The sequence below is a fragment of the Bombyx mandarina genome, chromosome A1, assembly GCF_030267445.1.
Source record: "Bombyx mandarina strain Sakado chromosome A1, ASM3026744v2".
Taxonomy (NCBI): Eukaryota; Metazoa; Arthropoda; class Insecta; order Lepidoptera; family Bombycidae; genus Bombyx; species Bombyx mandarina.
The window spans coordinates 782400-800335 of record NC_143234.1 but is presented as its reverse complement, the minus strand read 5'-3'; the positions used below and the strand labels follow the sequence as shown (position 1 = coordinate 800335).

General features: G+C 40.2%; 1 protein-coding gene across 3 annotated transcripts in view; it reads left to right on the top strand.

Moving 5' to 3' along the window:
- Positions 1 to 17936, top strand: part of apolpp (retinoid- and fatty-acid binding glycoprotein apolipophorin) — a 92542-nt gene that overhangs the window by 35598 nt on the left and 39008 nt on the right. For all 3 annotated transcript variants that reach the window (XM_089739842.1, XM_089739841.1, XM_089739840.1), the window contains exons 2-6: positions 13364 to 13390; positions 14011 to 14207; positions 15075 to 15239; positions 15920 to 16069; positions 17141 to 17333. In XM_089739842.1, the coding sequence (XP_089595968.1) occupies positions 17153 to 17333 (181 nt within the window). In that variant the 5' untranslated portion in view covers positions 13364 to 13390; positions 14011 to 14207; positions 15075 to 15239; positions 15920 to 16069; positions 17141 to 17152. The remainder of the gene's footprint in view (positions 1 to 13363; positions 13391 to 14010; positions 14208 to 15074; positions 15240 to 15919; positions 16070 to 17140; positions 17334 to 17936) is intronic.

Genomic DNA, 17936 nt, shown 5'->3' with positions numbered 1-17936 from the left:
ATACTTTATTAAGACGGGACGTTCGTTCATCCGCTACTTTAAGTCAATCAATATATGAATATGATAATTGTGCTTTATCTAAGTGACTAATATAAGCTCGTAAAATCTCTTCTAAGTAACGTATATTCAATTTTGGTGGTTTTATTCACGCGTTGTTTGTTTGCAGTTTATTTTTTGCAGGGCTGCTGTTGTATTGATAAATAGGTTTGTTGTGTAGTACCTAACATCAACGATCAATATAGGGCGCTTGGTTTTTTTCAGTTATTTTCCTCGACTCTTTCTAAATGTACCATACCTACATACGAAATAAAGAATAATCGGTAAAAAATAATAATAAAATAAAAACATTTTTTTTTCCTACCTAAGCTGATAGCCTTGAGTGGCTATATCAGCGTCACCTTGACTAGTAGGTGAGCTCACGGGGCTCAAACCTGATGACGTTGCTAACACGAGCCCTAGCAAGAGCCGTGCTTCGCAGAATCTACCACCGGATCGGAAACGTGACCCACTAAGAAGATCCGGCGAGAAACTCAGTGGGCTGTGTCTGAGGGTTAATTTACTCGTCGAGCCCTTCGTCGCAAGCGACGGGTTCGACGAGAACGATGACCGGTGCCTGAGGTACCTAAAAGCACCGTTAGTGGATCGGGAGGATCCGAAATGACGTGCTAAAAACATTCACGGTTCACGTTTATATAAACAGATTATTTCATATTAGCATTTACGTGTGTTTGTTTAAGTGTCCGTAAAGTATGGCAACGCTTAGTACACATTCGCCGAAGTTAATTTTAAATTATTAATTGATGTTTAATTTAACGGTTTAATGGTAAATGGAACGGTGGTTCCGTTGACAAAATACACATTGAACGATTAACATGGACTAGAGGTCCCGCAGTAGTCGAAATTCGACTATAATTAATTGGAATTGTAAGTTTGTACACTATTATGATTGTATTTTATACTAGCGACCCGCCCTCGCTTCGCTTCGGAAACATTAAAACACACATGAAACCAAAAAAAATAATTAAAAAAAGTAGCCTATGTTCATCAGGGACAATGTCGGCTTCTAATGGAAAAATAATTTTTCAAATCGGTCCAGTAGTTTCGGAGCCTATTCGAAACAAACAAACAAACAAATCTTTCCTCTTTATAATATTAGTATAGATATAATCACAAATTTCGCCAAGGCTACACTATAAAAATATTAACAAAGACAAACAATATTTAATCTATTCTCAATTTGACAACAGACGTCAAGAACAAAAGCTTGACAGTAAATAGTATGCATGCGTGTGTGCGTCAAATACATGGTATGTAGTGTGTGTAACGTTTTCTTTATTGATTTAATGTATCTTTTATGCATTATTTAAAAAAAATATTAGCACTGTGCACTTTTCCTCTATATTCTCTATAAGTGTGAAAAATTTCATACTCCTCCGTCCGCGCAATTTTCGTAAAAACGGATACAAAGTTTTTGCTTCACGTATTAATATATAGATAGTCAAATTAATGGAAAACTACCCTACTTCAAACAAACATGTTTACCGAATAAAAATAACTTCAGATAAATTCTTGGAAACTTTTCGAATAACTGTAACCTTTGTATTATTTATAATGTGTTTTATTAATTTGATAATACCGTGAGTTTATTGACGCAAATACAAATAACTCGTTACGAAGACTTTTTTGCGACTTACTTATTCCTAAATGGTATTTTTTTGTTTATCCTTTATGTTGTATGTGTGCTCTTTAAACATTCCTGAGCTTTATATCCGGCAATACTGGCCCTCCAGGGAAAGCTTCTGTCATAGTACCATCAACTTAGGATCTTCCTCTTCGTCGTTTCCTGACTGCTGAGGATCGCGACCACATGTGACTTTCCTCCACAATGTACGGTCATGGGCGGCATGGACCACGTGGTATGGACTGCTATCAACCGCCTCGACCAGATCTCACCATCTGGCTGTTCAGCTTAACTTAAACGGTGGGCAGCGGATTGGCTCTGCTCCTGGCATTGTGGCGTCCATGAGCGACGGTAACCACTCACCATCAGGTGGGCCGTACGCTCGTCTGCGTACACGGGCAATAACAAAAAAATGTACCTTAACTTACGATAGATGTCGCGTAGTACTTGTTCATACGAATAGACTGTTAAATCGTCATAGCCTTCTCGCCTTTCGCCTTTCGCGATTTTTCCAAATACAGTGCGGTCTCGATATAACAAATCGGAAGGGAAATTCGCTATATCAAATAAGAAAGCTGACCGCAATCGGATTGATACTTTCGAAATGTGGTGCTGGAGGAGGACGTGGGGTATTCCCTGGACCGCACGCCGCACCAATTTATCCATCCTAGCTCAGCTCAAGATCCGGACTAGACTCTCCACCATTTGCCTGCGAGGGATTCTTTAATACTTTGGCCACATCGCAAGGAAAGACAGTGACAACTTGGAGAAATTGGTGGTCACTGGAAAGGTCGAGGGCAAGCGACCAAGAGACACGAGCTCGACCCGTTGGAGGGACCAGATTCGTGCAGCCCCTGATACCACAGTGCACGATGCTCTGCAGTCAGCTGCAGATAGGAACAGATGGCGGTGCATGATAAAAAACAAACTGTTTCAAGGCCATGACCACGACCCTCAGTAATGAGGAAACCGACGCAAGGAGGAGGAGGAGGATATCAAGTAATTCAATAAACTGAGGTTCGTTATATTAAGGTTAGGTTGGTCTACCATTTCTTATAATGATGTTAAAAAAACATAATTGTAAGTAGACATGCTTTAACAAAAACCGACTTTTTTTTTTTTATTGCTTAGCTGTGTGGACGAGCTCACAGCCCACCTGATGTTAAGTGGTTACTGGAGCCCATAGACATCTACAACGTAAATGCGCCACACACCTTGAGATAATATAGTTCTAAGGTCTCAGTATAGTCACAACGGCTGCCCCACCCTTCAAACCGAAACGCATTACTGCTTCACGGCAGAAATAGGCGGGGCGGTGGTACCTACCCGTGCGGACTCACAAGAGGTCCTACCACCAGTAATTACGCAAATTATAATTTTGCGGGTTTCATTTTTATTACACGATGTTATTCCTTCACCGTGGAAGTCAATCGTGAACATTTGTTGAGTACGTATTTCATTAGAAAAATTGTTACCCGCCTGCGGGATTCGAACACCGGTGCATCGCTTCAACACGAATGCACCGGACGTCTTATCCGTTAGGCCACGACGACCAAACTTCAAATAGAAAAAAAAATGATATTCCAAAACAAATTAATATACACTAAAAACAATAATCATTGAAATCGGTTGGCGTGATATTGAGTTATTGAGTTATCGAGTTATTCATCGCGCACGTACTTAAAGCAAATTTAAGACTTATATGGTTTTCTCATAGATACCATTATCAGAACTGGACTAAATTGTAATGGGACTACACGGGAAGCGTCAGCTTTCTAATAAAAAAAGAATCATCAAAATCGATTCATAACAAACATAAAAAAAATACAGTTGAATTATTAAGTATGCCAAATTTCGAGTTAATCCGACGTTTTGAAGGGGGTCAAAATCATGTTCAAAGATTCCGTTACATACTAACATACATACGTCTGAAGCTAATAAAAGCGTATTAAAAAAGAATTTGTCAAATCAAGGCGGTCGTCATATTGAGATCCAATATATTAAGGTTGCACAGCATTTTTTTTTTATTGCTTAGATGGGTGGACGAGCTCACAGCCCACCTGGTGTTAAGTGGTTACTGGAGCCCATAGACATCCACAACGTAAATGCGCCACCCGCCTTGAGTTATAAGTACATACTAAGGTCTCAAGTAAGTTACAACGGCTGCCCCACCCTTCAAACCGAAACGCATTACTGCTTCACGGCAGAAATAGGCGGGGTGGTGGCTGCCCACCCACGCGGACTCACAAAAGGTCCTACCACTAGTAATCTATCTAAACTTAACAAAAAAAAAAGGGAAGATACATAAAAATTCTAAATGGGATTTCGTATTGCGTGGCAACGTTTTAATTCTGCCCGGATTGGAATCGCGATACTTTATTTCTGACACGAAGTGCGTTCCGGTTTCACATTACAAATTAAATAACGAACTTTTAGGTAATGAATGACCATGAACAAAGAGAGATAAAATTGAAAAGACGTTTTAAATCGTACGTAAGACTGTCTCCAAGAAAAAAAAAATGAGGATAAAACTCATTGTTTATTCATTTATACTAAACTCTGACCTTATAGTGTGATATCTGTCTTATCGAATTGATAGCGGAATTTTTAGCCAAAGACAAAAGTCGTTTTCAAAAGTATTCAAGATAATTTCGACACAACGATCGTTTTTCTTCGTTCAAATTTAATTACAATAACGAAATTATTTGAACTAGAGGTCCCGCAGTAGTCGAAATTCGACTATAATTAATTGGAATTGTAAGTTTGTACACTATTATGATTGTATTTTATACTTCTATAGTAACAAATTTCGCCAAGACTACACCATAAAAAATATTAACAAAGACAAACAATATTTAATCTATTCTCAATTTGACAACAGACGTCAAGAACAAAAGTTTGACAATAAATAGTAAGAAGTCGTCGTGGCCTAAAGGATAAGACGTCCGGTGCATTCGTATCGAGCGATGCACCGGTGTTCGAATCTCGCTGGCGGGTACCAATTTTTCTAATGAAATACGTACTCAACAAATGTTCACGATTGACTTCCACGGTGAAGGAATAACATCGTGCAGTAAAAATCAAACCCGCAAAATTATAATTTGCGTAATTACTGGTGGTAGGACCTCTTGTGAGTCCGCACGGGTAGGTACCACCGCCCCGCCTATTTCTGCCGTGAAGCAGTAATGCGTTTCGGTTTGAAGGGTGGGGCAGCCGTTGTGACTATACTGAGACCTTAGAACTATATCTCAAGGTGTGTGGCGCATTTACGTTGTAGATGTATATGGGCTCCAGTAACCACTTAACACCAGGTGGGCTGTGAGCTCGTCCACACATCTAAGCAATAAAAAAAAAAAAAAAAAGCATGCGTGTGTGCGTCAAATACACGGTATGTAGTGTGTGTAATGTTTTCTTTATTGATTTAATGTATCTGTTATGCATTATTTAAAAAAAAAATTAACATTGTGCACCTCTTCTCTATATTCTCTATAAGTGTGGAAAATTTCATACTCCTCCGTCCGCGCGATTTTCGAAAAAAGGGATACAAAGTTTTTACTTCACGTATTTAATATATAGATAAAAGGCTGAATAAAATTTTAAATCTTTAATTTTAGTTTTAGGGAGGCCATCTTAATGAGCCTTTAATTTCATATCTTGTCACTTTTTGATTTAATAAATTAGATCTAATCAATTTGTAAACAATTTAAAAAAAATTGTAAACAATTTGAAATATTACCAAGAACCTAAAATCGTTAGCAGTGACCTTTAGCTGATAACACACCGAGAAACTGATTGTAGACAGTTCAAACCTTATACAATATGACCTTTGAAATGCTATCATTTTTCTTGTTAAAAACTTATTGTTTTCTCGCAAAAATATTTGCGTCTATAATGAATATATTTTTTCGCTTATCGATTTCGATGTTGTGTGAATGCGATGGATATTTTAATAGAGTTTTCGCGGGCCCTCTATTTTTGTAACTTAAATACTCAAAATCATGGGCTATTCGTTGTCAAATCGTCACCGGAGCTCATAAATCCCATAGCGTGAACAATATAAAGACACTAAGCCAAAAATTAAGTTCCTGTGGCGAGTAGCCATCATACAACGCAAGATAATTGACAGATGCCTGAATCTCGCTTACGACATTTTCAAGATAAAGCGCATATATACAAGTTCCGAACAACGACATTAGGACCGTCGGTCTACCGAGCTAATATCACCCGCTCGGTGGAAGATCTTCCCTTTGTCGTATAAACCTACATTCCTTCAAATACTGACTTTCTTCTTCAGATTTCATCACTTCATCGCTTTAGGACGGTAGTGACTAGGACTCTAGTCATTTTGTTATTGGTATAAACTATTAATTACATCGTAAAATTTGATACACAATACTTGACATTCATAGGGATATGAATATGATGTTAAAACCAAAGTACCATCTCTTCTCAGAACGCCGACATTCAACCAGTATGTACAATTAATTCAAAACTAAATTTATCTAAAGATCCTTTCGTGGTCACTTTTTTATGGCATAGATGGGTGGACGAGTACACAGCCCACCTCGTATTAAGTGATTACCGGAGCCCATAGACATCTACAACGTAAATCCCGCCACCCACCTTGAGATATGAGTTCTAAGGTCTCAATATAGTTACAACGGCTGCCCCACCCTTCAAACCTATATTACTGCTTCACTTTTACCATCCACGTCACTTCCACTGTCAAACGGCCTAGGACTAGGCCTTAGATCTTTGATTAATTTCTTGCATAACCAAGAATTATTCGCATACCCACAAAAACCAAACTTGCAATACCATTTAAAGTATGACCAATAAATTGAACGGTCCCAATGTTTACGGATGTATCGAATCAATGGTTGATTCTGGCACAAGTCGGCGTTAAAAGAGATCTTCTGTTTTATAAATCTGTCGTAACTGACTCATAATACATTTTGCCGCCTCGTTGGTCCAGTGGCGACTGAGGCTGACTGCGGCTCATGAGCCTCAGCGTTGGAGACCACCTTTGTTGGAATATTCTTGGTGTGATTGGACTTGTCTTTGTGCCGCAATGTGTTCTAGTGACAGAAAACTTTATCCGTTGAATTTAGAATATATATTTGTCGTGAGATTCTATTTTTTATTACTTAAATGGGTGGAGGAGGTCACAGCCCGCTTAGTGTTAAGTAGTTACTGGAGCCCATCGACATCTACAACGTAAACACATCACCCACCTTGAGATAGTGTGTGTAGTTGCAACGGCTACCCCACCCTTCAAACCGAAACGCATTGCTGCTTCACGGCAGAAATAGGCGGGGTGGTGGTACCTACGCGTGCGGACTCACAAGAGGTCCTACCACCAGTAATATTATCATTTAGTCTCAATTGGAAATCAGCTTCGCGGCAGATATGGGCGAGGTAGCGCGATTACAAAAGGTCCTACCGAGTTTATTACTAGCGACCCACCCTCGCTTCGCTTTGGAAACACTTAATTTTATTATTGATTATGAAAATAAGATGGCAGTTTTTTTACCTACTCACTTGACCCTTATCGTTATATTTTGGGTAATTCATACTATACCTTTATAAATTATAGCCTATGTGTTATTCTGATGCTTAAGCTATATTATTTTAAAGTTTCAACCAAATCCATTCGGTAGTTTTTGCGTGAAGGAGTAACAAGTATACATCCATACACACAAACTTTCGCGTTTATAATATTAGTAGGATATTACAATGAAATCTGTTCTAGAAACATCCCGATTATTGAGCCGTGTCAGAGTCAAAACATAGTAATGTGACCCCAGCTCCAGCAAATTGGGTAATTGCTCCATTGGTTGGGTCCGTATGATGGTTGACAATTTAATTCTTGATCCAATAATGTATGAAGTTTACGAGCATTAGCCCGATTTAAACTTAGCTGACAAAATAATGATATAAGCCTTTGTGAAAGAAACGGAACTTCTGAGATTAGAAGTGGCGGGTAAACTCTGGCGCCTAGGGAAATTAGGTTGTAATTAGAAAAGGGAAGCTAGCTAGGGAAATACTGCGAGAATGCTATTAGGTATTAAGGACGAATTTTAAAGAATAGCTGTTAGCTCGAAAAACATCTTTTTTAAAGTTGAAATAAACATTTTCTAATTTCAATGGCAACAATAACAACAAAAAAGGTACGTATTGTCTAAATGTCTGCCTGTTGCTTGCGACGAAGGGCTCGGCGAGTAAAGTAACCCACAGACACAGCCCACTGAGTTTCTCGCCGGATCTTCTCAGTGGGTCGCGTTTCCGGTCCGGTGGTAGATTCTGCGAAGCACTGCTCTTGCTAGGGCCAGTGTTAGTCACTCCGGTTTGAGCCCCGTAAGCTCAACTACATGTTAGGGCGAAGCTGAAATAGCCTCTCAAGGCTATCAGCATAGGTAGGGAAAAAAAAACACTACATATTTGTACTGTTAAAATTGAAATAAATATTTTCTAATTTCAATGGCAACAATAACAACAAACAAAAGGTACGTATTGTCCAAATGTCAATGCGATATTCAGTTTGAAATGTGTCATTATTTTGTATTAAAATGACGTCAGAGTACTTGTCTAATTCGATTCCTACAAGTATTTATTCAGCTTTCAAATACATTACGTTAATCCAGAGTTTATGTGTAATAAATTTTATCTTTCGTGCAAATCAAATAGATTTGTTTAAACAGCTTACAATACGAAAACCGCGGTTCTGTCTTTTCGACTGTTTTACGTGTCACGCAATTAATAATAATAATCAAAGGTTCATAATTCACTCACATTTGTTCTAATGTCATTGTTTATTCATGTCAAATCGTTTATATATCTAATATTTGTTTCGTATACCTTCTATGTTAGAGTGTAAATGTCAACACTGGAAGTAAGTAAACCCTGATTGTCTTGCTGATTCTTCCCCGCTTTGTAATTATATTCCGAGTTAGCGTTGAAATGATGATGATTCAAAATCCTCCGTATACCTACTTTTTTTTTTTAATAAGAAACAAAATTTTCTTTAACGAAAGGCTATTTGCACAATACGTCATGCTTATTAATATATTTATATGTGTTCAAACAATATTGTTCGCCCAATAATGGAAATTCGACCATAATCGATGTTACCTGAAACTTTTAAATAATTTAACGCATTAATGAGATAAATATTCTCATTTGTTGTATTGTCAATTTTATATGAAATATTTCGATGTTTTTATATTCGATAATGTTTATCAGTACCTAGCTAATTATAATAAAGAAACTGGTGGCACTTTTACGTAAGCCCGGTGATAATTTGGATCGGTTAGGTTAGGTTAGGTTAGTACACCCAGTCGGTACGCCGAAGTGCCACCACTGCAGTGGCTGCAACGAGGACACGGCGGAGCACACGCTCGCGTACTGCCCCGCTTTCGCGGAGCAGCGCCGCGTCCTCGTTGCAAAAATAGGACCGGACTTGTCGCTTCCGACCGTCGTGGCTACGATGCTCGGCAGCGACGAGTCCTGGCAGGCGATGCTCGACTTCTGCGAGTCCACCATCTCGCAGAAGGAGGCGGCGGAACGGGAGAGGGAGAGCTCTTCTTCCCTCTCGGCGCCGTGCCGCCGCCGTCGGGCCGGGGGTCGGAGGAGGGCGTTTGTCCAGCTCCAGCCCCTATGAGGAGGCAGTCTCCTCCCGGTGATGGTCACGGGGCGACCTAAGGGGGTTGAGGCTGCGCCGCACGCTACCGTCACTCTAGCGCGCTGGCACCAGGAGGACGGGACGGCGCGTCGGCGGCTGCGGACTGCGATGCGGTCCGCATTTTCGTCGTCGCTGTCGTCGCCGAACATACTGTTGAAGAGCAACCCGGTCGGCGGTGTATCGCGTTCCGACCCGGCAGGCTGGTTCTGGCCCAGCGGGGTATCCCGGAACACCAGCAGCACCGCCCGGGCGGCCTGGTAGGGCCGCCGTACCGCGGAGACTGACGTCGTTGGTCGTCGACTATCGCCTCGACGACCCGTCGGTCGGGCGTCCTCGGGGTGGCGCCGCGTGTCTGGTTGTAGTGTTGACCGCGGGAACCCCCCTACTCTGAACGGGTTCTGACCCCGGACGGAGATCGGACGTCGGGTGTAAGAGTGCAGGGGAGTCGTTTAGTGGGTGGGCCCTAAAATCCTTGGGCCCGCGATCTGCTCTCAACACCTGCAGATCGTTGAGTCTCACATACCCCGCGCGCCCCCTAGGCGCGGGGACCTCGTAGAAGGTTCGGACCCCGGCCCGAGAAAAAAAAAAAAAAAAAAAGTACACCCAGTCGGCGGTGTATCGCGTCCCGACCCGGCAGGCTGGTTCTGGTCCAGCAGGGTATTCCGGGACATCAGCGGCACCGTCTGGGCGGCCTGACGGACTGCCGTACCGAGACGGCCGACGTTTCAGAGCCTTCGATTCGCTTAGAAGGCTCCGTCGGCTGGGCGTCCTTGGGGTGAGACGCGCTGTCTGGTTGTAGTGTTGACCGCGGTAACCCCCATACCTCATCCGGGTTCTGGCCTCGGAAGGGATCGGACGTCGGGTGTAAGAGTGCAGGGGAGTCGTTTAGTGGGTGGGCTCTAAAATCCTTGGGCCCGCGGTCTGCTCACAACACCATGCAGATCGTTGAGTCTCACATACCCCGCGCGCCCCTTTTGCGCGGGGACCTCGTAGGAGGTTCGACACCTAGCCGAAAAAAAAAAATTACTAACTGAAAACTACTAAATCGATTGCCAAACAGAGGCACTGGCATTGGCAATTAACGTTTTTGTGTTTCACTATAATATAAAAATACATGTGCTTACACACATTATTAAGGTAAAAATTTAGGTTCATAGGGTGAACCTCTTAGTGCTTTTTATCGGCTAGTATACAAAATCAACCAACCATCCAATAATAAGTTTTCTTCTTCTTTTTCTCCACCTTATCCCACTAGGTGGGGTCGGCACAGCTAATTTTTCTCTTCCATTCTCTTCTATAAGCCGTCATCTCAACGCTCACTCCTCTCTCTCTCATATCGTCATTCACATACTCCATCCATGTCTTCTTCGGTCGATCTTTTCTCCCTCTACCTGGCACTACCATTTCTATACATCTCCCAGTCACATGCATCTTCTCTATACGCATCACATGTGCATACCACGCTAACCGTCCGCTCTTTAATTTGTTGTTTACCGGGGCTACTTTCACACTTCCTCTGATATACATTCTTTATCTTGTCCATTCTTGTTACTCCACACATCCATCTCAACATTCCCATCTCTGCCGCATGCACTCCTCTTTCATGCTTTACTTTTGCCCAGTATTCAGATCCATACAGCACAACAGGCTTTATGATCGTTTTGTAAATTTTTCCCTTGAGATGAAGGGGCATTCTACGATCGCATACTGTTGCAGAGACCTGTCGCCCTTTAAGAAAAGTGATCTCAACTTAAAAGCAGACCCCACTTCGTGATTCCTACAGGCATTGGAGCGCATTCCTTTTTTTTCTGTCTCCAAAAAAAGAATTTAATGTGAATAACATGTTATTAAAACTTTTTTAATATATGCTCCTATGTAAATTCTATTTTATTAATATAATAGTAATTTCTAAAAAACAGGTAGTAAAGTGTCAGTTGATTTAGTTTTTTATTTGTTTATTGCCCTTATAGGCAGGAGAGCATACGGCCCTACTGATGGTGAGTGGTTACCGTCGCCCATGGACTTCAGCGATGCCAGGGGCAGAGCCAAGCCGCTGCCTACCGTTTTTTTCAGATAATTGAGCAATTATTAAGACTAGAGCTGTGGTCTTGTCTAGTCTGCTCGTAGACAAGACTAGCCTCTCGTTTTGTTCATCCATCATTATTGCCACAAACATAGACAGTGTCTATTAGACACGGTAGTAAAACGTCAACCGTCGGTTGTGAGCTATCATATTTTTATTAACAATGTCCATAGCCATTAAATTAAACACTGCTTATCGATCGAGTTTTAATCATCGCCTGACCTGACCACACACGGATGCTGACGAAAAAACAAAACTAAACTATTGTTTAATTGACGATAAAGATAAGATAACGAACTAGGAACCGGATTCGTAAGAGTGTTGCTCAAATCGAAAACTTACCTTAAACCTTACCCTTAGATAAATTTCTATTTTTTTTTATTGCCCTTGTAGGCAGACGAGCATACGGCCCATCCGATGGTAAGTGGTTACCGTCGCCCATGGACTTCAGCAATGCCAGGAACAGAGCCAAGTCGCTACCTACGGTTAAATAAAATTCACAAATTATTCCATATTTTGATTGGATATTTGAACCGTATTTCTTAGTAAATAATTTTTAGTATTTTCTTTGATTTTCTTGGCGTTTGATAAATTTCTAATTAATATTCACAATTATTCCATATACGCTACTTTGATTGGATATTGGAACCATACTTCTTAGTAAATAATTTTTAGTATTTTCTTTGATTTTCTTGCCGTTTGATAAATTTCTAATTAATATCCACAATTATTCCATATACAGTACTTTGATCGGATATTGGAACCGTACTTCTTAGTAAATATTTTTTAGTATTTTCTTTGATTTACTTGCCGTTTGATAAATTTCTAATTAATATTCACAAATTATTCCATATATACTACTTTGATTGGATATTTGAACCGTACTTTTACTGGTGGTAGGACCTCTTGTGGGTCCGCGCGGGTAGGTACCACCACCCTGCTTATTTCTGCCGTGGAGCAGTAATGCGTTTCGGTTTGAAGGGTGGGGTAGCCGTTGTAACTATACTTGAGACCTTAGAACTTGTATCTCAGGATGGGTGGCGCATTTACGTTGTGAATGTCTATGGGCTCCAGTAACCACTTAACAGCAGGTGGGCTGTGAGCTCGTACATCCATATAAGCAATAAAAAAAAAACTTCTTAGTAAATAAGTTTTGGTATTTTATTTGATTTGTCGTGGACATGATTGAAACTAATTTTACTTTCGCATATTTTATTGTCACCTTACATTATTTAAAATTTTCAAATATTTTACAGCTCTCATGGTCATTGGCTTAAAAAAAAGTACTTTTAATAAAATTGTGTTACATCGAATTATTAACCTTAAAGCTTTAAGTGTACTGTTTGTGCTTTCCGATTTGAAGAGTCGGACTGCGATCACGTAATAAACCACGTGTACCGCTTAATACGAAACGGGCGGTTTTCAGCCGCTGCCAAATCTCCAACAAGACTCCCAGCTCAGAGTGCGCCGCGAGTTAAATGAGATTCTAAATGACTAAACTGAATATACCCGGATGATGTTCACCCAGCAAAAAACCATATCGAATCACACCTTTTTTTTTATTGCTTAGATGGTTGGACGAGCTCACAGCCCACCTGATGTTAAATGGTTACTGGAGCCCATAGACATTTACAATGCAAATGCGCCACCCACCTTGAGATATAAGTTCTAAGGTCTCTGTATAGTTACAACGGCTGCCCCACACTTCAAGCCGAAACGCATTACTGCTTCACAGCAGAAATAGGCGGGGTGATGGTACCTACCCGTGCGGGCTCACATGAGGTCCTACCACCAGTAATTACGCAAATTATAATTTTGCGGGTTTGATTTTTTTCACAGCTCAACAAAAATGATCACGAATTATTAACTTCATGAATTTCTTGAGATTATTCGCTAAATACAATATTATTTGTTTCAGATAAATGCTCGTTGGCGTGCAAAGCATGTAAGTTCATTAATTACTTTATCTTAATGCGTAATTACTGTTCCTTGTCTCCGTGTAAGCAATGTCAACGCTTTCCTTTGTTTATTCGTGGCCTTTGAAAACGACCTGGGACTCTTATCGTGCTCGTCGGAACAGACCGCAATTATTATAAAGTACCTACTTTCGTTGGACTAATAATTTAATGGCTGCTGGTACTAAGCCGAGAACCATGGACATTGAATGTGAATTTCGGCCCGATATTTGACAATATCTGCCCGAATGTGGTGCTTTATGATTGGAATTATCAGAAAAGAATGGTACGTCCAAATACAATTTCAAGAATGGAACAGGAAGAAATCTTTTAATAATTGATTTCTTCATTAAACCAACGTTAGCCAAACATCATCTCTAACCAAGAACTATTTTGCTGTAATCTTTTTGACATATGTTCATACCTGGTTAACCCACTGACACTGTTCTATTTCTATTAGTTATGCCGTCAAGTTTGGGCCTCTGCCGGACAAAGTCTTGTTTGCATCCAAAAAAGACCAAAGTGTGGTCAATTATAGCAGACTAGTTCATACTGAATTCGAGAACCTAATGATACACCAAAAAGTAATATTGATTTTGGTCTTCCCCAGCACCTGCCGGCCCAACCTTTCAAACTGGGCAGACGTATAATTATGGAGTCGAAGGGTCGGTCACGATTTTCCTGTCTGGCGCTGACAACCAGGAGACCGGCGTCAAGCTTTTAGGTCAGGTTTCAGTGACAGCACTGAATAACTGCAACTACCAGTTGGATGTGCAAAAGCTCAGCATCTCTGGGCCTGATGGAAAGGTGGGTTGTACATTGTAGATAAATTTAAGGCCCTTATAAGGGCAGATTACCAATGTCCCTAAAATGATTTATTGTTTTTGTCTGGCGACTATGCTCTAGCAATAGTTTTATTAACCTCATTGATTGTGATCAAGTGTTATGTTCCACATAAAAATAATTTCGTGCAACGTATTGTATTAAATAACGTGGAGCTGTTCTTATCACTACTACAATCTCAGATGAAAATGATCGCTGCTGGCCCCCTTATCGCCAGTTTATCAGAAAAAATATAAAAATCGTTCATTGAAAAACTAAATAGCTTATCTAAAATATCTTCTAATTGAAAGAGCGAGGTTGCTTTAATCAAACCACCGATGCTATATTATAGTATAAAATATATCTAGAATATAGTATCTTAATATAAAACACGTTTACTTTACACGGGCTAAGCAAACTTAATTATTAATTTAAATAAGACATTTTTCTGAAAACTTTTTTGATTTTTTTTATTGCTTAGATAGGTGAGTGGACAAGCTCACGGCGAAGCTGGCGTTAAGTGGTCACCGGAGCCCATAGACTTCAACAATATAATTACCGCCACCCACGGATACTAATGCACCGGGCATCTTATCATTTAGGCCACGACGATGCACGAAGCTCTAGAACTTACACATCGCCATAGACATCTTTCACAAGTTTGTCGTTAGCATTTGGTGTTCTAAGGTGATTCCAGTTAATGTGGAAAAAGGTGTTAGGAAAACTGATAAAACTATGATCCTTAAACCAGAGACTTCGTGTACGACTAACGCTTCGAAACACAAACATAAATAGCCTTTATCGAAAAACCTAGCTGCCATTCGTACTCCTCACTCTTTGATTCCGTTGCAGAAATACGAGAGCCCACCCGGTATCAAAAAACCGGTCAAGTTCGGTTACCAAGACGGCAAGATCCAGCCACAGATCTGCGCGGAGGAAGACGACACACGCCAATCGTTGAACATTAAAAGAGCCATCATCTCGTTGCTGCAGAATGAACAAAAACCATCGACACAGGTAAGGTTCCTTTTGTTTGCCCACCTATCTGCCAGTAGTTTCGAGGGGCTGGCTTTACCCTAACGGTCCTCCCAGGACAAAGCCTGTTAGACCTTGCTAGCCCTGCCCTAGCAAGAGCAGTCCTCGCTCAATCTACCAAAGGATTGAAATCGCGCGTGGTCAACTGTCAAAAAGTGTTAAAACTTAGCTTAACCTAGGAGTGGGATGCTTTTTTGCTATTAAGATCTATGTCACTCCCTTGACCTATAACTTCTAGATCCATTGCTACGTTTCGTCATGAAAAACAAAAAAATATTATATAATTACTGACTTAGATGGGTGGACGAGCTTACAGCCCACCTGGTGCTAAGTGGTTACTGGAGCCAATAGACATCGATAGACATCTACAACGTAAATGCGCCATCCACCTTGAGATACAAGTTCTAAGGTATCAATATAGTTACAACGGCTGCCCCATCCTTCAAACCGAAACGCATTACTGCTTCACGGCAGAAATAGGCAGGGTTGTGGTACCTACCCGTGCGGACTCACAAGAGGTCCTACCGCGAGTAAATTATCTGACTTATTTGTATAATAATTAGTGACATAGCTAATTAGTGACTTAAATCTTTTGGGATAAGAACTTAGTGACCAGATACAGGTAAGCTAGGATTAACTCAAAATTATTCGTCATCCCATAGGTGGACGTGTTTGGGATTTGTCCTACTGAAGTGTCGACCTCACACGAAGGCGGAGCAGTTATTGTGCACCGCAGCCGCGACCTGTCCCGGTGCTCCCATCGAGAACAGGGCAAATCCGACATCATCATTTCCAACGTCAATCCTAATGCCGTTAGTGTTTATATTACATTTTTATTTACATAGGCAGAACTCGCTGTGGCTTTAATAACAACATAATTCATCTAGTCATCTAATTGATAATGTTTATTTATATTATTATATAGCGACCCGCCCTCGCTTCGCTTCGGAAACATTAAAACACACATGAAACCAAAAAAATAAAATAAAATAAAAATTAAAAAAAGTTGCCTATGTTCATCAGGGACAATGTCGGCTTCTAATGGAAAAAGAATTTTTCAAATCGGTCCAGTAGTTTCGGAGCCTATTCGAAACAAACAAACAAACAAATCTTTCCTCTTTATAATATTAGTATAGATATAGATATATTTATTTAAGTATTTGTATCTATAAATATTATGTATGTTTTATATATATATATACATATGTTTCAATACCTAATAACACTATAACACTACACCTACCAAGGTTCATCTCTGTACTCCCCTAAGAATGCTCACTCAGAGAATGCCTATGGCATTAATGAATGAATGAATGATTTATTTTATTTCAGACAACAACAAGTCCATATGTGTACATAGTATCATTGAAACATACTCAAAATTAACAAAACCAATCAAATAAAAAAGATACATTTATTAAAAATAATTATCAGTTGAATACATTTCAGATATTCCATTCAACTGATACTTACTTCGAACCAATCATCATTATTATTATTATTTAGTCCGTAAGTTTATACTATCTAGTATATAAAGTTATAAATTAATAAATAATTTAAATGCCCAACTGAGGCTTTCAACTAAATCGAACAAGTGCCCCGTTTCCAAATAGCAACTGTCTCGTAATATGGTTAACGACGATTTGTCTACTATACGATTTTTATGATGTAGAATTGAAATTAATCTAACTAATCCCTTTTTTTATATCATTACTAGAAATGGCATAAAAATGGCGTCATTCATCCTGAAGTAGGAAATACTTAAATCTTCATTACGTTTGATATACACAATTATTTATTTAGCCTTAAAAACAGCGGACAGAATCCACGCGGACTGGCCACGTGAAATTTACAAAAAAGCAATAGCGAATTAAATCTTGCAGGGCGTCAAGGATATGCAAGTCCTTCAGTCGACGCTGAATGTAGAGTCCAAGGTTATTAACGGTGTACCAGAGAAGGTGGCTGCCACTGAAGAATATCTTTACAAGCCTTTCTCCATTGGAGAGAACGGAGCTAGAGCTAAAGTTCATACCAAGTTAACTTTAACTGGCAAAGGAAAAGCTGTCGCTCCTTCGAGTGAGTATTCCGAGGGTTTCTCTAGTCAATAAGACGATCTTATAATCTGGCAAATAAAATCTTTTTTTTTTGTTGCTTATATGTGTGGACGAGCTCACAGCCCATCTAGTGTTAAGTGGTTACAAAAACATCTACAACGTAAATGCGCCACCCACCTTGAGATATAAATTCTAAGATCTCAATATAGTTACAACGGCTGCCCTACCATTCAGACCGAAACGCGTTACTGCTTCACGACAGAAATAGGCAGGGTAGTGGTAGCTACCCGCACGGATTCACAGGAGGTCTTACCACCAGTAAAAAGTTTAGTTGTGTAATTTTATACTTTCCATTATTTTGGACGGTCACGTGGCTTCGAATATCTTGCTTATGGCCTTCATATATTCCAAGTCATAACGGCCACTGAACATAGGTTTTCTACAAATTTCATAAATTAGAGATCTTCATCGTTCCCTCACTGCTAAGGATCGCGACTACGTGTGACTTTCCTCCATAGTGTCCGATCATGGGTGGCAGGGACCGTATGGTATAGACTAACACCAACCACTCCTTTAACAGATCTGACCATTTGGCTGGTGTTCTACCCACAATTCGAGAGAAATA